General features: G+C 40.9%; 1 protein-coding gene and 1 long non-coding RNA gene across 13 annotated transcripts in view; one reads left to right on the forward strand and one right to left on the reverse strand.

Moving 5' to 3' along the window:
* Positions 1-24,792, forward strand: part of NBEA (neurobeachin) — a 438,607-nt gene that overhangs the window by 21,510 nt on the left and 392,305 nt on the right. For 11 of the 12 annotated variants that reach the window (XM_077341872.1, XM_077341873.1, XM_077341876.1 and 8 more), the window contains 5 exons: positions 6,927-7,158; positions 20,008-20,108; positions 20,425-20,520; positions 22,043-22,164; positions 23,225-23,351. In XM_077341872.1, the coding sequence (XP_077197987.1) occupies positions 6,927-7,158; positions 20,008-20,108; positions 20,425-20,520; positions 22,043-22,164; positions 23,225-23,351 (678 nt within the window). The remainder of the gene's footprint in view (positions 1-6,926; positions 7,159-20,007; positions 20,109-20,424; positions 20,521-22,042; positions 22,165-23,224; positions 23,352-24,792) is intronic. The other variant, XM_077341880.1, reaches the window with a different exon arrangement.
* LOC143839623 (uncharacterized) overlaps positions 18,187-24,792 on the reverse strand; it is a 116,025-nt gene continuing 109,419 nt past the window's right edge. Inside the window, exons 2-3 of the long non-coding RNA XR_013231802.1 lie at positions 19,978-20,113; positions 18,187-18,306 (exon numbers count right to left, since the gene is read on the reverse strand). This is a non-coding gene — a long non-coding RNA (uncharacterized LOC143839623). The remainder of the gene's footprint in view (positions 18,307-19,977; positions 20,114-24,792) is intronic.

A 24,792-nucleotide genomic window follows, 5' to 3' on the forward strand; every position in this document is an offset into this window, starting at 1 on the left:
CTTGATATCATCTGATCTCAGGTATCTCAAGAGGGTTGCATCAGCACGCTGAGGGATTTCAAGCATTACTCGCCGAAACAGTCGTGAGCCCAGACAGCTTTTCAACTCTTCCTTCCATTTTTCATGTTTCCATATTTCTATTAGTATAGTATAATATTGTTTCTTTTAAACTGTTATTGGCCGCAGGAGAACAAAGAAGAAATTACGCAAGTTTTCTTCCTGCTCAGCTGTGCTGCTTTAAAAATAGCCTTTGGTGTACTTGCTCAGTGTTTATCCACTATTCAGTGGTAATTTGGTAATTAACATCAATATTGCAAAAACAGAAGGTCCCCTGTGTAGCCAACCACATATTATATAATACCATAAATAAGAGTTGCAGGTTCACAGGGACTAGTATTCTTGAATTCTGCTTTAATTTGCTAGGTGTTTTATATGTTGAAGATTGGTCTGTTTTAAGTTTTTTTTCATAAAACTACGCATTCATTTTTGCTAAAGACTTCTGAAATCTTAAATGTCAGGAATCAAGTGGTATCCATAGGTATTAATTTAGCTAAGGACTCATTAAGCAGCTGTGTTATTTCATGTGTTTCCATTTGCACACAATAGTTCTAGCACAGGCAAAAATTTGAGGCTGGATCCAACCCATAATTTTTTTACAAGTATATATTTGCTCATGCATTTTTTGATTGAACAACATGAAAGTACTCACCTTGAGATATATAAGGTTACTTATGTAGTAAAGATTCTTTGAAATTCAAAGGGGGAGGGGTACTTTCAGAAAAGCAACATGAAATTGTCCATGATTGTAATAGGAGATATTTAAGTACATGCTAAAATCTTCCTAAGAAACCATTAGGACTTGAACCATGCATAGTTAAACATTTAATTCAAAGGCTGCAGGTGAGGCATTAATTGAATATGAGAGGTGACTAGCTGTGCGTGAATAAGGTGTTAGTACAGGATTAAATTTTAGTTTGTTAGTCCTCATCCATTCCAAAACTGCCTCCAAGCAACTGTTTCTGGTTTATAGGGCTTCACTGGGATCTGCTGGCAATGTGAAATAGAGCTGAGTTTTATCTGCATATTTTTGGCAGCTCAATCCAAATTTCTGGATAATTTTAGCCAATAGCTTTACATCGATGTCAAAAAACATGGGGGACGAGATGGGACCTTGGGGAACATCATAGCCTTGCAGCACTACACTATGAAACCAACCCTCAAGATAGGATCAGAACCACCACAGAACAGTGCTTTTCCGGTACCTAATGGCAATCCAGAAAGAAACTATGATTGATGCTATCAAAAGCCGTATTTATCCTTTTGTACATTTTGTACATAGTGCTGCAACAACTGTCTTAGAAGAAAGTAGATTGAGGTACAAGCAATTAGGCTAATTTCTGATCTAAATTTGATATGTTGGATCTGAAATCTTAAAGAGTAGTTGTCTTTGCAGAGTGGTAAAAAACAGTTTTGATGTACTATAGTAATATTGGGGAGGTTACTGCTGGACTGTTTTGATAAGGTGCATCTCTTGAATTCTACATTTAGGAGGTAACTAGGAATTTTGAATTTCATTTGAGGATCACTTCTAATCTTTTGTAAGACATGAGCACTCTCTTGAATCAAACCTATTTCTAGTGAACCCCCCCCCCCAGAAGCAGAAGCTATTTTGAGAAATGCAGAGTATGTTGGGTCTTTGAAATAGAATGGTTCTCATACCTTTCCTTGCTTAGTACCTGTTTTATTTATGTTATTTATAGTCCACCTTTCGCACTGAAACTCAAGGTGGGTTACACAGTGTGAATTGAATACAACAACTGGATGAGACATTTCATAACCAATGTGCAGAAATCCGAGAGCAAACAGAAATCTGAAACACGTGGCATTTGAGCCAGCAGATTCTTGCTTTATATGCAAAACTAGGAAAAAAGCCCATTTTTAAAAATGGGCATGTGTAGGTGGAGTGAGAAGGCTGTTGGTGCGGGCTGCAGGAGCGAGGTGCCGCGGCATGGGTAGAAGGGCTTCGTTGGCGGCGGGCGCACAGGCACCCCCGGGCGCGAGGGGCCAGGTGGCCGCATCAGCGGACTGTGTGGGGTGCTGGAGCGAGCTCCCATCGCGGAGGCTGAGGGGAAGCGCGAGATGGGCTGAAGGATCGTGGCCGGGGCAGAGGAAGGCAGGGGCATGGGGAGATCGTCTGGCGAGTGTGCGTATGCTCGCAGACTGCCGCGGGTGGCAGGGGCCGAGAGGCGTATTTTGCGCGAGAGGGGCGGAGCTGGGTGGGCTCTATGGGGGGGAAATGGGGCAAACGGAAGCTCTGTGGGGGGGAAGGATCGGGGCGGGCTGGGCGTTTGCGGCATTCTCCAGCGGGCCCCGTGGCGACGGCCACATGTAGGCCGGGGGAGAAGGCTGGGCGGGCAGCAGTAGCGGCAGCAGTGGGGAGCAGGGCTGGGTTGGCAGGGGCGGCAGAGGTGCGTGCATGGACATCGGCACAGGTAGCGGCAGCAGCGGCTAGACAGCAGGGATGGCGCATGGAGGTGGCGGGGCTGCTGGCTAGGCTCGCGGCGAGGGCGCTGGGCCGGTAAGTCCCGGGACTCTGCATTCGCGGCATTCTCCTGCGGGCCCCACAGCCACGTGTAGGCCGGGGGAGAAGGGTGGGCGGGCGGAGGTAGCAGTGGACGGAGGCAGTGACAGGCGGGGCGCAAGAGGTGGAGGTCGGAGGTGGGGAAGAAGCATCTTTCTCTGGCCGCAGGCGTGTAGGGCCACCTCCTCCCTGGCCAAGGTTCGCAGGACTGACCTTGCTGGGAGCGCAGAGGCGAGAATGGCGGACTGTGTGGACGGGCAACTCTGCGGAGCTCTCCTCCTCGGATGGGCCAAGTAGCCAATGGGCAGCTGCGCTGTGCGCAGCCCCCTATTGGCCACTTGGCCCTTGAGTGCCCCTCGGAGGGGCGAATCAGGAGCCGCTTTGCGGCTCCTGATTCGCCCCTCCGAGTTTTTATCACGGACAGAGCCCGCCCTTTCTCCTCCCTGTTACCCCTTAGGGCTTTATTTATTACCGCTCCATTGGAGCGGTTTACAGATGTTTCTGAAATACAGCCCTGCAGTTTCAGAGCTGAAAATAAGACTACTTTTCGAAAGCAATAGTACCTGCAACTTGAAAGGCTTTTTCATGGTGGAATCAAACTGTAGCTCTCTGTTGCAGTTTCTCCTTGCTGGTTTTAAACAACTAGAAGCTCCTAGTCAATTTTCAGTTTGTGCTAAAGCTGTCAATTCCATGTACTTTTGTGTTGTGAAAGCTGGTACTTAGCAAATCAGAACTATGCTTTTCTCACAGTGACCCTCAATTGTTTTAAGAATTGATCATAGACGACAATCCTGTGCTTTCATAACTGTTTCACTAATTGTGAGGTTTGTAGCAGCTTCTTCTCTACTTCCATGTCTGCTCCATGGAATCTGTGTAGTGTGGAGGCTGTGTGATGTATGGATATGGATTAATAACATCTTCCTTGTTAAATTCTAGAGGATTGCATAATAGGTCTTTGATTCAGTCACTCCAGTGCTCAGTGGTGTACAGAATTTTATGCAAGTTGGATTTATAGGTCCTTGTGGAGGGAGTCGAGAATCCTCGGGCAGTAACCCGGCCTGTACAATTGTCATATGTTTGTCTCCTGTATTTTATGTTGTTGTAAAAGGCCTACTTTGGCTATGATAACACCTTTTCCGAAGACATAGCAAGTTGCAAAGGTGTTAAATATACTTTGGGTAAATCTTCTCTTTGCAGTTAATTTTACCTGGGAGGGAGAAGCATCTTTGTTTGCTCAGGCATTAGAAAATGAGAGAAATCTTAGTCCCATTACAGTCTGGGAATTGTTTCATCTGTTATTTTCTTGCTGTTGAATAAAGAACATTACAGAGTGCTAAACAAAGTAGTATAATTTTGATCAACCATAAACTAGTAAAGATCTGACATAAATCAAGGGCTTAATATTCCATCAAGAATAAAAAAAATAAGACTGATACTGCAGGAGGGATTTATTATATGCTGTAGAAAAGCAGTGATGTGGTACCTTTTCAGCTATTGTAGAAGTTCCTCACTCTTACAATGTATTGTTGGCTAAAATTTCAAGTTATTTATTAATGGTTTAGGATAACTGAGCTTTAGGTGTATGAGTTTTGTGTTTTTCCCCCATTGCTCAAAACATCTTTTGTAGGGAGAGTAGAAAACATAAGGAAATTGTTTCTTTACATCTGGTATTAAAACAATTTAATTCTTAAATAAAAATGTTTTATATTTACATGACATTCTTTATGATTGTCATGATCTATCATTGCAGTGTTATAGAACTTGTGTATATCCTGACTTGTCTGACATTGATATCATTTCTGTTTTGTTTTGTTTTTTAAACAAAGCACTGTCATTAATGTAACTACTTGAACAATTTCCAAGCCTTGGAATCAGACAGTTTTGAGTTCTAGGTAACAGGGTCAGATAAAAGAATCAGACTGTCTTCCTCTGATCATGATGCATATATTGAGTTCTAACCAAGGCCACTGTTTAATTGCAGCAACATAGATTGGTACTACAGAGCTTGCAGGATCCGCTGTGGCCAAGTGTATGATAGGTACATGATGTCAGAACTGTTTCATAGAAAGAATTACTAGGACAGAACTGGAAGGAGTATGTGATTTGTAAACCGTCCTGAGCCCCCGGGGGAGGGCGGTATATAAATAAAATAAATAAATAAATAAATGCATCTATATAGAACCCTACAGAAATTTGGGATATATCAGCATATATCATATTCAGTATATATATATTGTACACCTGAGAGTTAAATTTTTAAACTTTTAATTAGGTTAGGAAGAAGAATACTGATTTGTGAATCATATTAATTATCATGGTCATCATAGGGCCTTTATGTTTTCACAGTTTTAAACATGTAATTCCTTGAAATAGCATGTTTTTGTTCTTAGGAGCAAAATGTTGTCAGCTTTTGGAGCATTGGTTGCCAAAGTACCAGTTACTGGATTGTAGAGCTTCAAAATAATAATTTAAACATTCATAATTGATTACAGTTCTGTACACCTTGAAATCTTTCTCTGGACACTCCCCATCATTCTAGGGGGTATGCCCAGGGACCACACACTCAACTCAGTACCTGAAGCAGAATAGTGCAGTGTGATTGAGATGTTTTCACTAAGTAATTTGTGTTTGCGTTATTTCTGTTTTAATTTTAATGTGGAGTTACATCTGTATGTTGATGTGATTCAAAATGCAGGCCTGTAGAATAAGTGGGGAAGTTGGATGGGTGACTGAAGTGTGTTATGAATGGATGGTAGCTGTACTCTAGCGCAGTGGTGACCAACCTTTTTATCACCGGGGAATGGCCAACGTCTGACAATTTTTCTGAGGCCCCGGGGGGGCGGTAGTCTTTTGCCGAGGGATGTCGCCGCCACCACCTGAGTCCTTGCTCCACTTGCTATCCCACCGGCACCCCCAACTTTCTGCCACCCGCTGGGGAGCACTGCCAGCAGCAGCTGTGCAGTACCACATCAAGGGGGAGCCTCAGCCATGGGGGCCACTGGAGAACACCAAAGGTTAGCTGGCAGCAGAGTGGCAGGGCAGCAGCAGGGGAACAGGACGAGGAGGAGTTGCGGCCCAGTACTGACTGATCTGCGGACTGGTACCGGTCCCTGGACCGGGGGTTGGGGACCACTAGCGGGCAGAACTGACTAGTTGGTGAGAGTGTTTGTGAGAGACTGTGTATGAAGAGAAGAGACTGAGTGAGGTGCTGTAGAGATCTGTGTTATGATATTAGGAGGCATGAGGAAAATAAGACTATGTTCTATGTGGGAGTCACTACCTGAAGTGGCAAATTAGGAGAATCACACTTTGTTGCTAGTTCTGTTTAAGGAATGTTAGAGAAATGAACAAACAAAGAGCTGTATTCCTATCTGGAACCATTATGCTTATGTTGCTGAAATGGCTACAGTTAGTAACTATACAGAAACCATTATGCTGTTATATTGTTATAAACTATACTAATGTTTAAAGATAACTGTTTTATTGTGAGTAAGGATCCCCTTTTTACCTCAGAACCACCTCCATGCATTGACCACCCTGTCATTTCACTAATTATACTAACCAACCCCTTCTGATCTTAGTCCAACTAAGAATTCTAAGGCAGGAGCAAAAATGGTAAGGAAGGCAAGGAGGAATGGTAAGGAACACAAGGAGGCTGCATAACATACATTACTTACCTCAGAATACTATAAGGAAGTGCTTTTATAGAAATTATAATACACAAAGGGGTCTCATAGGAAAAAGTGAAAACATCACAGGTACCTTTTTGGGATAAAAAAATTAATGCTGTTCAGTAGCCAAGATCTGCCTTTTGAGTAATTGCTTTACTTGAACATTATGGTAGGATTGACGGGCATGACAGACATAACAATTTCTTCTTGAATTTTTAAAATAAGTGTAGTAGTGTAATAAACATAACCAGACAAAAGTTAGCTGTTTTCTGAACATGTAGATCAGGTACAACTTTAAGATACCCCAAAAAAACCACTTTGCTTAATAAATAATTTCGGGACTAGTTCATGCAATATGTGACAATAAATATATGTTGCTTCTATATGTACAGTATTCATGGAATGGTGACAAACAGTATGTGTAAATGGCAAATTTAAGAGAGTTGTTAATATCTTGGCTTGTCCATTAGCATAACATAACAATGGTACAAACCTGCAGCTGTTTGCTCAGTGCCTTATCTGTGTGCATTTTCAGAATACAAACAGGAAGTGAAAACATTAGATGCAGCTCTAGGAAATGTAGGTCCTGTAAGCCTCATGAGTAATCTTTACTTTCTCTAAATCTTATCAAAATTTGAAAATAAACTTTTTCTTTTTTTGTGTTTTATTTTCAGCTGGTTGGTGGAGAATTTGATCTAGAGATGAACTTTATAATCCAGGATGCAGAAAGCATAACATGCATGTCAGAACTTTTAGAGCACTGTGATGTAACATGTCAAGCAGAAATCTGGAGTATGTTCACCGCCATCCTTCGTAAAAGTGTCCGCAATTTACAGACCAGCACAGAAGTTGGTTTAATTGAACAAGTGCTGTTGAAGATGAGTACTGTGGATGATATGATTGCAGGTATAAACCACCAGACTGATGAGTATAATCTAAATATTTTTTAACGTTGCCGATTAAATGGTTAATTACCAGTGAAGTATGTTATCTGAGTTGTTGGTGAGGCATGGAGTAGGAATTGGCCCTCATAAGCAATTAGTGAACACTTGCCTCATTAATTTTATTAGCAATGTTTTGGTGTCCCACAAATGTCAAAAGGGTTTGCTATTAATGAAATTATGTGTGCTTTGAAAAGAGAAGTATATAATTACTAGTTCTGAGGGCATTTTTGTAGGTTCTTTCTCAAAAATCCTGGGATACTTTTAGAGGGCTTATTATGTCTTCAGTGTAAATTATGAAGTATGTATTAAAATTTAAGTGCAGTTAAATCTGAGAAAGGATTTGCCTATGTGAACAGAAACTTTTTCTGTAAGTTTGTCTTTTACTGAAGTTCTGAAACTTTTCATATTAAAGCTTCGTATGTAAGCATATTATTTGGCAAGTCTCGAGTTAAATCTGAAAAGAACCTTGGGTATTTGTAACTACTTAAGAAATGTCTTTATAGAATAGTTACCTATTCTTTAACCTAGTGTAGACTATATGGAGCAATTCTATACTGTATTTTGTTTTTACTTGGCTTGTTTACTGCTTATCTTTTAAAAAATATGTAAATAATTTTTCCTTCATGCTTGCAAAGTGTATATGTTTAGATATTCCCTAGACTATAATCCATTCAGTCATACATACGCATTAACACCTTTTTTCTGTCTTTTGCTGTTCAATATTATCTTGTTATGTGTACATCTTGTGAAGCTCTCTGAACTTGACTGGGTGCACCACTCCTTGATTTCTTACACACTTGAATGTATCTTGATTTTACTCCAGTTGAGCCTTTATTTGTTTTTACCTCTCAAAACTCTTTCAAGCCTTACATGGTCATGGGTCTGTTTCACTGCTGGTGGTTTTTCTCCTGATCTTTACTCTATCTATACTCTGGGGCTTTATTTGGGGGACATGGAGAAGAAGATATAGCAATAGGAACACAGTAACTATGCAGTACCTACAATATAGAAAAATGTTGTTTATAGTATCTGGGATGGTCTAAGATTTGGGGTGACCTGGGCAAAAATACAGGATGAGACCCTAGAAATTGATGTGGTTTCCCCTGGGGCCAAGCAAGGGTTGGATCTTGCTTGGCCCCACCAGGATGATAAGATGTCATGGTCCCACTGTATACCACATTGGTCAGACTCCACGTGGAGTACTGTGTGCAGTTCTGGAGATCTCACTTCAAAAAGGACGTGAACAAAATTGAGAGGGTTCTGAGAAGAGCTATGAGAATTATTTGGGGGCTGGGTGGGAACCAATCCCTGTGAGGAAAGGCTGAGAGACTTGGGAATGTTCAGCCTGGAGAAGAGGAGGTTGAAAGAGAACATGATTGCTATCTTTTAAGTATTTGAAAGGTTGTCACTTAGGCCGATTTTGGACCAGTGGTGCTACTCCAGGCTGCCACTGTTGCGTCACTGCAAAGCTGCATGCTCCTCGGCTTGCCGGGTCCCCACAGGGGACACATTTCAGGGCTGGATCTTCTCTGGTGCTGTAATGTGTCCGGTGGGGAAACACAGTGGCAGCAGCAAGGTTCCGCCACGTGTGTGTGTGTGTGGGGGGGTTATTTTGCTGTAAGATTGGATTGCGTTCCATGCAATCCCACCTTCCTGCAATTTTTTTAAAAGCCCTGGTCCACCCCGCAGCACCATAAAGCACTGCAATGCTGTTCAAGTCACCTTTTGCTCCTTGCAGGCCAGGCAAGGATCCCTCCTGTCCAGATGGGCCTGCCACGGGACAGGCCCCATTGGACCCCACAGCGCCAAAATGAAACATGAAAGAATCTGTGTTCCCTTAGCGCGGGGTTTCTCGGGCCTGATCCATGCCGGGCCCGGGAGGGTGGTGGTGATGTCATGTGAACCTGGATATTAGCCCCGAATTCATACTGATGCTGCCCCGGCCTTTTCTGCCCGTGTGGAATTGGCCTTAGAGGAGGAGGGCAAGGGAAGTTTCCTGTGATAAGTTAACATGGCTACTCACCTGGAATTATCCAGTTAATTAAAGGTGGTATAATTGACATTAGATTTGTCTAACCTTGTGGATTAGTTTAATATGGTATCTCATGATGTTATGTTCAATTCAATGATATCTCATACATAATGTCTTTCAAAATAAAAAAGGTAAATTTACAATGATTCACTAGGTTTAATATTTTTAAATAATATCATACTACTATAAATTGGTGCAATTTTAGTTGAAAATGGAACATTGCAAAATGTATTTAGAAAAAATTTTGTGGTTCTTCACATAATCTGCTCGAAATCTGATTTTTGCTGTGTTTTTTTCAACTTCTTAATTTTTAGTTGAACTTGTTATGAAGTTGGTCTTCCCTGCATCCCAAAGTAGTAGATTCTACTAGTTCTTTTGATGTAGTGCATGATGCAAGCATATGTAATAAGTTCTGGGTGTGTGTTTGGGGAACAGGGCATGTTGCTTGCCACTTGTATCCCATTTTAAGCATTATGTTGAAATAAATGCCATTTAGGATATTCTCAATAGCATTTAAGGTTTTTGTGGTTTTGATAATGTACCTAGCTAAAGGCAACAGGCTGGCTGGTATATTTATATGTACTTTTGGTTTGCAAACTTGGTTATATTTTTAAGCTACTTTCTTCAAATGAATCTAAAATATCACTTGCATAAAATAAGCACATTCAATGATATCTCATACATAATGACTTTCAAAATAAAAAGGTAACTTTACAATGATTCACTAGGTTTAATACTATTTTAATATTATTTTTATTATATTATTAATATTATTTCTGTTTCTAAAACAAAAACTTGATAAAATTTTACACAGATTTTATTGAGCCTCAACTTTTTTACTGCCCAACTCAAATGTAGCTATTGTCTTTTTGATTATGGTAAATAAAAACACTGATAACGTTGTTTGATTTAAGCAGACAATTTAAGGTCCAGCTTTAATCAAAATGAAATTTGAATTTAATCCAAATTGAACCCTCTTATGAATGACTGCGTTTTGTAAGTAAGACTGTCTAAAAACAACCTTGTGAGTGTATAATGCTTCAGGCATTGTCATATTACTCCTTGATGTTGGAGGGCAGGGATTGGCAATTAATGGCAGTCAATCTGCTAATGAGTATGGATGGTTTCTACCATTGGCTGTTTAATTATATAGAATCATAGAATCATAGAGTTGGAAGGGGCCACACAGGCCATCTAGTCCAATCCCCTGCTCAACGCCTTTCAGACTACTATCAATCAGATATATTTAAGACTACTATCAATCAAATACTATATTTAAGACTACTATCAATCAAATATTGACATTTACCTTTAATCTAATGGAAAACAATGATCTGCCAGTAACTACCGTCAGCCCTTAGTTTGGTTGAAATGGTTTCTTGTTAGTAAAGGATAGGGCAGATATAAGGGACTCAAACTTCTGAAAAACAGAAGTCGCTTTTAGTGTTCCGTCCACGTCTCGTTCATGTTAAAAAGGACTACATTTGAAGTTATGAGTATGGTTATCAACAATTAAGTGAATTAATATTTGGGAACTTCAATTAGTGCAAAAAATACCAAACTGCTTGTTCTAGTTAAGGCTGATCTTTTGATGTATGTCAGTCCTTTGCATTGTTGCCAGTTTGTTTCGGAGTCCAATTCAGGGTACTACTTTGTTACCTTCAATTAAATGCTTTAATAGCATAGGACCCATATACTTGCAGAACTGTCTTTTTGAATAACAAACCATGAAGGGGCTCTGGTCCTGTGACCAAGAACTATAAATTAAGCCCTTCTGTAAGGTTTTTAAGCCAGCCACTGCTAGAGCATTTTAAGTAGCTGCTCATGTAACCTTCCTGAAGCTGGAAAGGGAGGCTTCTGCGTAGCTGAGATTTCACAAATTGTATAAGGTGGAGTTACTCAGGAAAAGTTTTAACATTACTAATTGTTTTTGATGATCACTAGATCTCTTTGGTAATTTTGATGGACTTTAAATTTTATTTAATTATCTGGTTAATTATGTAACCTTTCTTGCATCTGGCTTTGGAGATGCATGAATTTAAAATGTCTTTTTGTACCTTCTGAAGTTGTACAGTGGTTTTATTCGGTTTTAAGTTTTATCGTTAGAGCAATTAATATGTATTTAAAATATCAAAATAAAATAAATGGAATTTATAATTCAAATGTAGTAGAAGAAAAATGGTTTTTATACCCTCCTTTTTGCTGTCTGAAAGAGTCTCAAAGCGACTTACAATTGCCTTCCCTTCCTTTCCCCACAACAGACATCTGTGAAGTAGGGAGAGTTCAGAGAGAAACTGCTGTGTGACAACAGCTTCTAACAGGACTGTGATTAGTCTGAGGTCACTCAGCTGGCAGTTTGTGGCTTGCCAGATTAGAAGCTGCCTCTACTAACCACCAAGCTTATTCTAGAGGGTGACCTATCTACTTAAAGACTCATCAACCAGGCAAGACAGATTTATGAGTGGGTGAGTATCTTCACACAGTTGTCAAGAAGGTACTTATCTATTCAATAAGCCAGTGAATTTTGGGAAGCCGTGTGCCTTAGAAAGTGAGTCAGTAAGATTATGTCAGAAGTGTGTGCCCATTTCCCCCTTTTAAGTGATGTTCAGTACATTGCAGTCAAGGTGTGATAATAGAATAACAATATACATATCTGAACAGTTTGAGTCCAATGACACCTTTAAGGCCAACAAAGTCTTACTCAAAGTGTAAGCTTTTGTGTTCACAGCACACTTTGCCAGGCAATGAATGAGAGTTACAAGACTACATATATAATTAGAGAGTGGGTTAGTACGCAGCATAATGAAGATGTTTTCCCAGTACAAGGGCCTTACAAAAATAACAGGTTAAGTTTATCAGGTCATCATTTGCTTGGGTTCAGCTGGGGGGGGCATAGTAAAGGAAATAAAAATGTCAAGATTAAAGATTAATGGACAGATGCATTCCTAATTGTGGAAACTGAGAGTAATTAAAAGAGAACCTGTCACTTCACTCCATTTATCTTCACCCCGGCATGGAGGCATCCCCACAAGTGACTTGATTTCTGTCCTCAGACCTGAGAATTAAATTTCAATCTTTTATTCCAAATTGCATTACATTTTATCATTAATTACATGACAGTCCACTATTCAATTCTATTATCTCATCTCAAGAAATAAAATAAAATGGAAAGGATGTGTGGCCCTTTTGGGGGATTGTTAGGAATGTAGGGCTTGATGAGGTTAGCATATGTAGTGAGAAAAGAAACCAATATCCCTATTGGGTCCTGAGAATTCCATTGTTTTGAGTATTGTAATAACTTGCATCTGAGCATTTTTCCTTTCCAGTCTTTTCTTGAAGTTCCTCTGTAATAAAACAGCTACTTTGAGGTCCCCCATTGAATGTCCTGATAGGTTGAAGTGTTCTTTTACAGGTTTCTCAGTTTTGTGATTCTTGATTTCAGATTTGTGTCTATTTATTCTATGACAGAGGGTTTGACCTGTTTGCCCTATGTAGAGAAAAGGCATTGTTGACATTTAACGGTATATATGATGTTAGAAATTGTCCATGTGATGGTGTAGTTGTAGCTATCACCGAATGGGTGGAGAAAGAGAGGTGATAAAATCTGGTAGCCAGGAGGAGCTCTCTTTGTGTGGGATCTATGAAAGCAGGGAGTCCTATGATCTCTCAGGTCTAAAGAATTCAGCATTGTGATCGGGAGGGCTGGAGAAAGCCCCGAAGTAATAACTACTCTATAGAATTTTTGTAATTTTTAAAGTTATTGGAGCCTGCCATACGTTTCAACATCTGGAAGGCTATGTTTAGAGGTGGGTCATCAGATTTGTGGTTATATCCAATTTCCTTTGATTTCTTGCTCAATCTCTTCCTTGATAAACTATACTTGTAAACATTTTCTTTTAAATAAATATTTTATAATTTTAGTTTCTGGTAGTGGTTCTCTATATCATATCAACCTCCATTGTCTTGGATAAACTATTGCAAAAACGGAACCCCAGGAAAGGGAGGGAGATTGTTAAGGAGCTATTTCTCCCAGGGCACACCCAGCAGTTAACTGACCTCACTGTGATCAGGTACTGTGTAGTGGGTGGCACAGAGGCAAAGCCTCTGTATTGGACAGAAGGAAAGCTTGGTGTTCTGACCCTCTCAGTGGAGAATCCCATATAAAGGTCTATGGTGGCAGCAATACCCAGAGAGAGAGAGAAAAACAGACAAGCCTCTTCAAGAGCTGGCAACTCCTTGGGCAGGGTAGAATAGGGCCTGCAAGCTGAAGCAGGACATTCCACCACATCACCTTAGACCCAAGCCCAAACCAGCGTGCAAAATCACATGTAGATGTGTTGGCTCGAAGCCCTGAGACATATGTAGATGTGGTGATTTGAAGCCTAAAGGAAGTTGAGAGAGGACATGATTTGTGTAAGTCTTTGAAGGGTTGTCACTTAGAGGAGGGTGGTAAGCGGATCCTGTTGGCAGCAGAAGATGGGACCTGCAGTAATGGCTTTAAACTACATGTAAAATGGTACCAGCTAGATATCAGGAAAAATATTTCACAGAGTAGTTCAGCAGTATAATTGGCTGCCTAGGGAAGTGGTGAGCTCCTTGTCACTGACGGTCTTTAAGCAATGGCTGGACAGATATCCTGGATGCTTTAGGCTGATCCTACATTGAACAGGGGGGTTGGATTGCGTGGCCTGCACGACCCCTTCCAACTCTGTGATGCTTTGATTCTATAACCCTGATAGCCAAATACCCAAAGGGGTAACAGCATATGTAGATGTGATGGTTGGACCCTGAGATCAGGATGAATGCTTCTATTCTGCAGATAAATGGAAATACAAAGGCAGATTATTACAAAGTACAGAAAGGCAGACCAGGCATCTCCAGAATTTCATCAGGAACTGCACAATGCTCACAGGCCCTTTCTGGCCGAAACACATAGTTCCTCTGATCACAGCTTACTCCTGGTTCTTCATCATTAATGTAACACATTGTATAGATAATAGATCAGCTGTTGTGATTGTGAATTGTACAAAAGCAATGGAAAGGGTTACTCAAACAGGGGCTGGCTTCTATAGGTAGATATTTGTTGAGATAGGTGTTTGCTGAAGTAGATGTTGCTCCATGAGATAGTAGTTGTGCTATAAGGAAGATGTTTTGTCATGAGGTAGATGTTGTTTGGGTTGTGAGTAGGGTTAGCCCACCTCCACCTGGCAAAATTGGCCACCCTGTCACTCAAGTTCCAAGGACCAACATGCCCACTCATAAAGGGGGAGGAATAGGAAGATACCAGTAAGCCTGGATCTTATTCCACCAGGTCCAGAGTGGGATGGCCCAGCAGGGTAGGTTGACCCACATCCAGATAGGAGCAGTGGGGGCTGAGAAGGTCTCCCAGGGAGAAGAACAGTAGAATCAACTGCCTAAGGAGGTAGTGAGCTCCTCCTCAATGTCAGTCTTCGAGCAGCAGCTGGACAGATATTTATCCTGGATGCTTTAGGCTGATCCTGCATTGAGCTGAGGGTTGGACTAGATGAACTGTTTGGCCCCTTCCAACTCTGATTCTATGATTCAGTCACTCTGAATGCTGGTGGGAGAGCAGGAGAGGATATTCATGGCCATGGACAAGAGGCTGGCCCAGATGACGACCCTGCATGACCAGTATTCGAAGGGATAAGCTATGGCTTGCTCAAGGGATTTTGCAAGGAACTCTCCCAACTTTGCCTCTGCTGAATTTCAGCCATGGCATGCCTGGCCTCCCTGCCACTGCTACTGCTACTGACCTCCCACTTCATACAAACAACCAGTACTGGGGCCTTATTCCTGTTTGGTATCTTGGAGGTAGAAATGCTGCTCTGCAGCTCCTCCTCTCCCTTCTTCCCCCACCACCAGCTTCTTCCTCTCATTGTACCATTTGGCCATATCTACTTGCCTGAAGCCTCTACATGTCTTTGCAGGGCTCATGGTTCCACTCTATGAGCTCTGCAACACAGAAAACAATGCCGCCTTTAATCCGTGGGTCACACATACAGGCCAGCTTGTATTCCTGTTCTTTACACACAGGATGCAACCTGGTGGTGGTGCTCACCTGAAACCTCTCTGCCAGGGCCTGAATCCATGGGAGTATAGCTATCCGCATGAGGACTAGCTACCGTTGAATCAGAGATTATATGCCCCAGGCAGGTGATATATGCTCAGAGCATGTCAGTGATGTCCATAAAGAGCTTCTGGCCATGAACCATTTGGAAAAGAATCAGTCAGTCTTTTGAGCTGATGCTGAGCTCTTCTTCCAGGTGCAGGATGGTAACAGAGATGACATACTGCACCATGATATTTGCTCCACCACTGAACTATCATGGTATACATGGAGTTCCAGCAAGTGTCTTGGATGAGATGGTGTTCAGGCTCATCTGCCTCCTCCTGTATCTTGTGCAGCAGTGTTGGGTGTTTGTGTCGCTGTGGACATGGTGGTGGCATACATGGCACTCTATAACACAGGGGTTACTGTGGAGAGTGCAGAAATATTTCCATAGGGTGGCTTGGAAATGGGGCCCTTGGAACACGTTTTGAAAGCGTAATTGTAATTGAAAGGGTACAGAGGAGAGTGACGAAGATGATCTGGGGCCAAGGGACCAAGCCCTATGAAGATAGGTTGAGGGACTTGGGAATGTTCAGCCTGGAGAAAAGGAGGTTGAGAGGGGACATGATAGCCCTCTTTAAGTATTTGAAAGGTTGTCACTTGGAGGAGGGCAGGATGCTGTTTCTGTTAGGTGCAGAGGAGAGGACACACAGTAATGGGTTTAAACTTCAAGTACAACGATATAGGCTAGATATCAGGAAAAAAATTTTCACAGTCAGAGTAGTTCAGCAGTGGAATAGGCTGCCTAAGGAGGTGGTGAATTCCCCCTCACTGGCAGTCTTCAAGCAAAGGCTGGATACACACTTTTCTTGGATGCTTTAGGATGGCTAGGGCTGATCCTGCGTTGAGCAGGGGGTTGGACTAGATGGCCTGTATGGCCCCTTCCAACTGTATGATTCTATGATTCTACATGGGACTAGGTGAAGTTTCTCACTAGTGCTAGGCTGAGATGTCCTGGAGGGGGGTGTACTTAGTGCAGCAGGAACAGAAGGGAGTTTGGATGTGGAAGGGAAGGATGCTTCTCCATCAGTCTGTGAACCATTGCTCTCAGTGTCCTCTTCAAAGCATTTCAGCAACTGCTAGTGTCTGGACATTGTAGAAATCTGTGACAGAGCAAGGAAGGAAGGCTCTGAGACCCCAGGTTATGCTCTGCTAGGATGGGATTCTCCATGTCTGTGTGCAACAGGCTGGGTTGGTGCTTGGGGTCAAGGGCCTCTGGCACACATTGGGGAGGGCTTCTTCCCCCCACAACAATCACCCTCTTTCACCCTCATGGTGTTCACAAGCAGCCAGGAGGGGGTGGGTATAAATGTGGGTCCTCTGGAGAGGTACCTAGTAACTAAGGCCCAGTGCTTAGTGTATGCACAGAGACAGAACACAAGTGGAAAATAACAACAACTTTTAATTTTGTAGCCTGCCCTTCCTCATAGAGTGGATAACATTCAGAAATACATTCAAATAAGTAATAACAATAAAAACAAATCAAATGAAGCTAAATCAGGTATAATTAAATTAGGTTCAGAAAAAAATCTCCGGAGGGATGGCTTGGTCTATGACTCTGCTTTGCTCGCTTTGTCTGACTTCTATTCATTAGTCAACAAAGAGGGTGGGAGCAGAGCTGATGAATATACAGCCTTCTGAGCCCATAGAGCAGAATGGGCCCTTTGTGACTGGTTGACAGTAGTGCCTGTTAAATTTTGGAGTGCTCTTACTGGTGTTTCCAAGGCTGAAGAATTCCACCCTCCTTGTCACTTTTGAGTTTTGTAAACTGTTTAATTGTTCAGCACCAGTAATTTCCCTTTCACGAATCACCATGAACAGTGCTAAAACTTCATGAGCCTCTACTCACTTCTGTCTGCAAATCATGAATCAGCTAAAATTAATCATGAACTTTAGTCTGTGATCAGGTTCATGCTCATACCTAGTCCAGAATCTGTACCTGTGGAGAGATCATTTAATTAATTGTTTAGTAATAAAGACTCAGAATGTCTCCTGATTTTCCTGTTGGTTCTGTTCTTCCATGTTTCCTCTTTCTATGCTTGGTGCTCCACCATTTCCTGAGATACTTTCTCTCCCCCTCTCCGTCGCCCTCTCAAGAGTGCTTCATGCATTCTGTCCACGAACTCTTTTATGAGATGGAGTATGGATAAGTGTGCCTCAACTCCTTGTGTCTTCTCCAGTAAGATTTACACTTGCTACAAGTGTAATTCAACAATAACATCAGGTAGTAAAACAAAGATGGGTCAGTTTTCAAGTCACTATCTTATCTCCACTAGCGACGTTGCTCCAATCTATATAGGAAGTGGTTCAGTCTTCCCTGCCCTCCCCTGAAACTCCTCTGCCAAACTCCCTCACAAAACTTCCTGTTTGGTCCTCCTGTTCACTCACTCCAGATTGCCAAAAGGGAGGGGCAATGTAGCCAGGACATCTAGTAATATAGAAAGCACCTGGCATGGGCATTGAAGCCAGCATCATCATCACAGTGGCTAAATGTTTGCAGCCTTTAGTCTGTAGTATGTGTGGTCAGGAAGATACGTGTGAATGTCTTCTGCCTAAGCTGCGCTTTTTGTGCCTCACACTGGTGGACTTTGAACTTCTGCAAAAACTTGTGGATTTAGTTTTTAGGTACAAAACTCTTTCCCCTGTTGAGATGTGGTTTGGATTGTTCATGTCTAAGGGAGATGATATATGCCTTCCCACTCAGATTTTTCATCTGCCCAGTGGTATCAATACTTGGGAAAATCTTTTCAGCTTTCTTATCTGAATGTTGTCCTCAAAGCCTCGGGCCACACCTCAGCTCATTTTTCTTACATAAACAACTGGTTTCATGCAGATCCATCTTCTCTATTCCTTATTCATCCTGTGCCTTTACATACTCCAGACTAGCCATTCTCAACCTTTTTTGGGCCACAGTCCTGTTAGGAGTTCTTCTCAGGTTCCAGGGTCCCCTGTCAAACAAGGATAATACAATATGAACAGACCAAAAATAATATATAATTGAACACTAAGAAAACCTGAACATTTTGACAAATTGGAGGAACCTTTTAAAAGACTATATGAAATTAAAGTTTAGAACATTTGACCAAGAGCAATTAATGACAAGAGTATTTCATCAGTTTAATTATCAGGGCCCCCCATGAATCCTTTGGGCTCCCTTTCTCACATTTTTCAGTCTGTGGTCCCCTTCAAATGTGACAGAGCTCCCCAGTGGGCCATATGGCACCCATTGAGAATGGGTGTTCTAGATGCCATGTACTTTGTATCAATGAAGAGAAGCTACATCAATAATCTGTAGGGCCCTTGCTGAATTCTTATCTCTGGTAGAGCCTAACCTATCTTGGATAAAGCTTCCACCATCACTGCCTGATGTAGTCTTTCATCCAGCACATGACACATCTGTAGTTCCTTGTAGTCTTCAAGTCATCTACTGGCTGTGAGGATAGGTACTGCCTCACTAGATACTGCAGGTGACCACAGACAACATGGCCACCTTATAAAGCGATGCATCTGATGCTATGAAATGCCTAGTCAGCATATACAGTATCTTTTGAATTGGCATTGGTCTGGTAGACAAAGACAACAATTTCCTCAGCTGCAAAGAGATGGTGGCCCACAAATGGCCCATCAGTGACAGTTACCCTCTTGGTGTAATGGTTAGGAGTGCAGACTTCTAATCTGGTGAGCTGGGTTCGATTATGTACTCCCCCACATGCAGCCAGCTGGGTAACCTTGATAAACCTGTTCTGACTGAGCAGTTATATCAGGGCTCTCTCAGCTCCACCTACCTCACAGGGTGTCTCTTGTGGGGAAAGGAAAGGGAAGGCACTTTGAGACTCCTTTGGGTAGAGAAAAGTGGCATATAACAACCAACTCTTCTATTGATAATCCTGTACTGGGTCACATCAGATGCTGAGCACCCATGTTGTATCTTTCACTCTCAGTCCTGAAGTCATCAGAAAAATAGGTAGGGATACACAAATTACATCCTAATCATTACATGCTGGCTAAGACAGCCGTGGCCCTCACCACTTCAGCTTTTAGCTACATGCAGCTATAAGAGGCATGCTGAAAACCCTCCTTACACTTAAACAGCAACAAGGTTGTCCTGTAAAGAACTAAATAGTGTAGATTTCTTTCCTTGTGCAGAACTTATTTTGTGATGTCAGTGTTTCATATTTTCCTGCCTCTGGTTTATAACAGACAGTGAAATGATGTGAAGTAAGAGAAGAAGATCAAAATATCACAACACAAAGTAAATTCTATTAGATGTTACTACAGCACAGGAGAGAGCTGTGTATTATTGGTTTTGTGTAAAGTTCTTTGTGTAGCATACTGTCTGGCTTGCACTTCAGTGTTTACAGGAATGGAAAGGAGAAACAACCACATGATGGTACCTCTGATTTTTACTGTTTATTTAAGGGATGTGTTGGCATTTAAAATATTTCGTTGCTTTACTAGACATTTTAAAGAAGGAGCACTTTATCAAAAACATGTAAAGTAGCTATGAGCTTTTTGTAGAGAATCAGGTATTGAGGAACAGACGCCTAGCATTTAGAAACCTTTGTTTTACTTATCAATGCAGTTTGTTTCTTGCGAATTATTCCTCTGACAAAACTTACAACACGATTTCTGTGTACTTTTCTTTAAAGATCTTCTTGTTGATATGTTGGGGGTTCTTGCCAGCTATAGCATCACCGTCAAGGAGTTGAAACTTTTGTTCAGCATGCTGCGTGGCGAAAATGGAATCTGGGTAAGCTGTAGGAAATGCAAAGATGTTTATGACGTGTTTCACTGTCCATAAATCTGAATGTAGGCAAAAACTAATGCTAAAGACTACCACTTCATACATCTGAAAAAAGGCTCTTGCCCATGAAAGCTTATGCCATATTAAGCTTTTTTTGTATTTAAAATGCATCAAGATTTTGATATTCTAAATGCTTTTTTTGGTATCTACTTAAAATTTGATCTGTATTTTTGCTGGAGAAATAACCAGTAGCTAATATAGTTCAAGGATTGTCATTAACCACTGGTTATACTCAAAATGTTTTGCACTTTTGTTTTGACAGCCTAGGCATGCAGTCAAGCTGCTGTCAGTCCTTAATCAGATGCCACAAAGACATGGTCCGGACACTTTTTTCAACTTCCCAGGCTGCAGTGCTGCAGTAAGTTTTTAAAATAGCTATCCTCATGAAAGTGAAATCCTCAAATGCTGTGTATGTTTACTTTACTGGGAGTGAATTGATAGATGGAAGCAGTGATGAAATGACTCAGGCAGAGTTGACTGAAACTCGTCCCTTCAAAGACGGAAGTCTTGTGGCTGGGTAGGAAGGGACCAAGCAAGGAAGCGTGGTTACCCTGCCTGGATGGGGCACAGCTAACCATTGCACACTCAGTCAGGAATCTGGGCATGATATTTGATGTCTTCCTTTCTGTGGGTGCACAGGTCACAAGAGTTGTGCAGCTGTCAATCCACCTTCTTCGCCAAGCTAAGCTACCAGTACCTACTTGGACCTGGAGCACTTAGCCATGGACTTCTGTAGGTCACTTATGCAGGCCTATCCTTATCCTTGCTCTGGAAGCTGTACCCAGTCCAGAATGTAGCAGCCAGGGTCCTCATAGGAACCTCATATTGGAGGGCCCATATATAGCCTATGCTTCGGCAACTGCACTGGCTCCCAGTTGAATTTCAGATCAGGTTTAAGATTCTGGTACTTACCTTTAAGGACATTTGTAGTCTGGGCCTAGCATACCTGAGGGACTGCTTCTCTGCCTATGCCTCTCAAGAGTGCATAAGCTCAGCCAACTCTAACCTGCTAGTGATCCCTGGCCCCAAAGAAGTATGTCTGGCCTCAACCAGGGCTAGGACACTTTTGGTCCTGGTCACTACGTGATAGAATGAGTTCCTGGAGGAGATATTGGCCCTGTCAGAGGTGGCACAGTTCCTTAGGGCTTGTAAAATATAACCCTTTCACCAAGTCTTTAGTTGGGAGCTAGTGAACTGTTAATATTTATTAGGCCTTGATCAGAACTCCCCATCACAGATATGCAGAGAAGATCCAGGGTGTGCTGGAATTAATCAGTTGACTGGACAGCTGCTAACTGTAATATTCTATATGGAAAACTATAATTTTAACATGAATATTTATTATTATTAATTTATTTTTATACTTGTATTGTTTGATTATGATGTTCACCACTCTGAACTGCCAAAATACAGGTGATACATTCGATAAATAATAATAATAATGGCATTCTAATTTATATGTGAGCACTTTACATATTTTATGTGATTCAGCATCAGGGATATAAGTTGGTGCAATAAACCAACCCTAGTAAAATATAAGCTATTATCCAAGATTTGTAGTCTTTTTGTTACATGCTATGCTTTTGATTTTTTATACTACATCAGTAGAGAGACATTTACTAGGAGGAATATTATAGCACTGAAACTTGTAATAAAAAAAAGATACCAACTAGAAATGGAAAATTTCTTACAAATTCTTGCTGAAGAATTTAAAAGTTCCAATTGTTTTCCCAACTTCATTGTCCTCTTGGGAACTGCCATGGCAGGGACATTGTTGGTCTGCAGAACTAGTTTGTGACATTGCTAAACTGTATTTTAATGAAATTAAAATATTTGCTATATAACAAAATACATGTTACTTCTGCTTTTCTTTTTCATAGGCAATTGCATTGCCTCCTATTGCCAAGTGGCCTTATCAAAATGGGTTTACGCTTAACACCTGGTTTCGCATGGATCCATTGAACAATATTAATGTAGATAAGGATAAACCATACCTTTATTGGTAAGTGAATTAATTTGTATTTAGCTAATTTGTTTTCAAAATTCAGAAGTGGACAAAGTTACAAATATACCAAGAACATAAGAGTGAGCTACAAATTGCTGTACCCTATATCCTAATTTTGTCATCTGAGCAGTATGAAAGAATAAACATTTAATTAAAAAAAAACTTATGCTGTACTAAATAAAAGAAAATATATTTTTGCACAGGAACAGTCATGGTAACATAGACTTCCCAGGCCCCTGCTGGGAGCTGAGAATCCCCACTCCTTCCCTGGGGCTCCTCCACGCCCCTGATCAGCTGGCTGACCAGCAGGAAGCATGGCGGTGTGGTCATGTCACCTCTGGCATGTACTGCAAGTGACATCATTGTGTCTCTGGCAATGCTCTGCTATTTTGGCCAAAACGTACGGTAAAAATAACTTCAACTTCAACATTACCAGCAATTATATGGATTTGCCCAAATACCATATCATTGCTGGGGATGTGGTGACATCACTTCTGGTGCATGCCAGAAGTGATGTCACTTGCCTAGGCCCTTGTTTGCTTCCTGACTATACATTTTGACTGTATGTGTAAAATATTAAAAGAAATTAATTCAAGGTAAGCAAAGAAATTCATTGAGTGAGTAAAGCCTTGTCTTATCAGTCCTATATATCAGTATTTTCTAGTACTCTCCAAAAATGATCTATATTTTCCTTCTGAAAAATTGAGACAGTCTTAGGAAAATTTGCCCCTGACAAAATGGATTAGATACACAATTTGTACCAGGATGGACCAATTACTGGGACAGAAAAGTAAAAACATGATCATTCTAACTTTGAAAATATGAAAACTTGTAGTCAATTAGATGACTGTCCAGCAGAAATCAATCCATATGAGTTCCTTGTAAAACATAAAGGAGAGGAAAATGTGGTTGTCCATCTATTAACAAATAGAGATTGAGGTGCCAAATGTAATAATGCTTATAGTTCATAGTGGCTTAACCCTTTGTTTAAACTACATGTATGTGATTTACCAGATCAGCTTAATTTCCTCTGTGTAATTCTTAACTTGTTTTTCAGTTTTCGCACTAGTAAAGGTGTTGGATACTCTGCTCATTTTGTTGGCAACTGCTTAATAGTTACATCACTGAAGTCAAAAGGCAAAGGCTTTCAACACTGTGTGAAATATGATTTTCAGCCACGCAAGGTGAGTGCAGATTGTTTTATTAAACTATTTTAATCCTGTAAACCCATATTATACAAACAAATCAGAGTCAGTATCCTGAGATGGATCCAGAAGCAGGCAAGCCAGTAACATCTTCTGACAGAAGACAAATTGTTGCATTTGTCAGTAACTGACACTTTTCCGTTATCTTTAGGGGCAACTTTATGTAGAGTAGTAACAGTAGTTTAACCTGAAGATTATAGTAGCATGGATCGCTATAGCCAGATCTGCTAAGTCCACAAAAGAATGCAGCCCCCTTTTTGGATATGTTTGAAAAAGTCACTTTTGGCTGCTATAACCAATCTGCTTTTCCATCAACAAAACGTTGCTGAATCTGCTGAAGACAGACTCGCTTCCTTCAGGTGGTATCGGAAACGCAATTCCCTCCAGCATATCAGCCTTACCAACTAGAATAACAATATTTAAATACACTTCTAACTCCATGCTGTTTCAGCCACCTGATCCACTGGAAAATAAATATTAAATATTTAATATGACACTGTCATATTTAATATGACACTGGAAGTGCTCATCTGGACGAGGGTCTGCTTTAGAAACATAAGAGACTTCAAAGAATTTTATCTGGCCTTCTGGTCCATAGAATCAATTAAGGTCCTTAGTGTCCTAAATACTGAACATTTTATATCACTGTATGTTAAAGAGCCTAGTGTATATTTAATATTTCTTTTCCTGCATTTTATGTATGGTGTTCTATTTATGCCTGACCATTGATAAAGGCAGCCATGCCGAAATGCATCGGGTCAGTGGAGGCATTAGTATGAATGTTCACATGGATTTTAAAGAGGCTTTACTTTAAACCTTGGGTTTTTAATTTTAATAAATATTAATATTCAATTTTACATCATGTTCTACCCTATAAAGGCTTGAGCACATTTTCCTCATTTTGACCCTTCTTTTTTTGGGGGGGGGGGGCTTCTTGACTCGGTTTAGGATATTTTCTCCTTTTTGTTGTGTAATGGCAAAACTTCTCCAGGGAATTTATTTAAAATAACAAAGTTGGGTCTCTTAAATATATTCATAACAGGTTTTTTCCCCCCACTAGTGATGGTTCAGATGTTAATGTCAAACTGCTATTTGTGGTTATGAAAGCCCCCTTCGTTCCTTCTTGCATTAGGACATCTACTGGTTTTCAGCAAACCATTGCTTGCTATTTTGTATTCACTAGAAAACTAAGGTTATACTTTCTCTCCAAATGTATTTTGTAAATAGGAATGTACATTCAGATATATCTAGTATGAATATATATCTGAAAAATGCATATTTTACAGATATGTTCTGGTCTCTGGATGGAATCTGGGATTTTTCAGTATACTATAAAATGCATCTCAAACCATCCTGGAAATATCAGGAGCCAGACATTTCAGACTCTCAGGACTGTTTTTTCTTTATTTTTTTTCTGTGT

Source organism: Paroedura picta, chromosome 6 (genome assembly GCF_049243985.1).
Source record: "Paroedura picta isolate Pp20150507F chromosome 6, Ppicta_v3.0, whole genome shotgun sequence".
NCBI lineage: Eukaryota > Metazoa > Chordata > Lepidosauria > Squamata > Gekkonidae > Paroedura > Paroedura picta.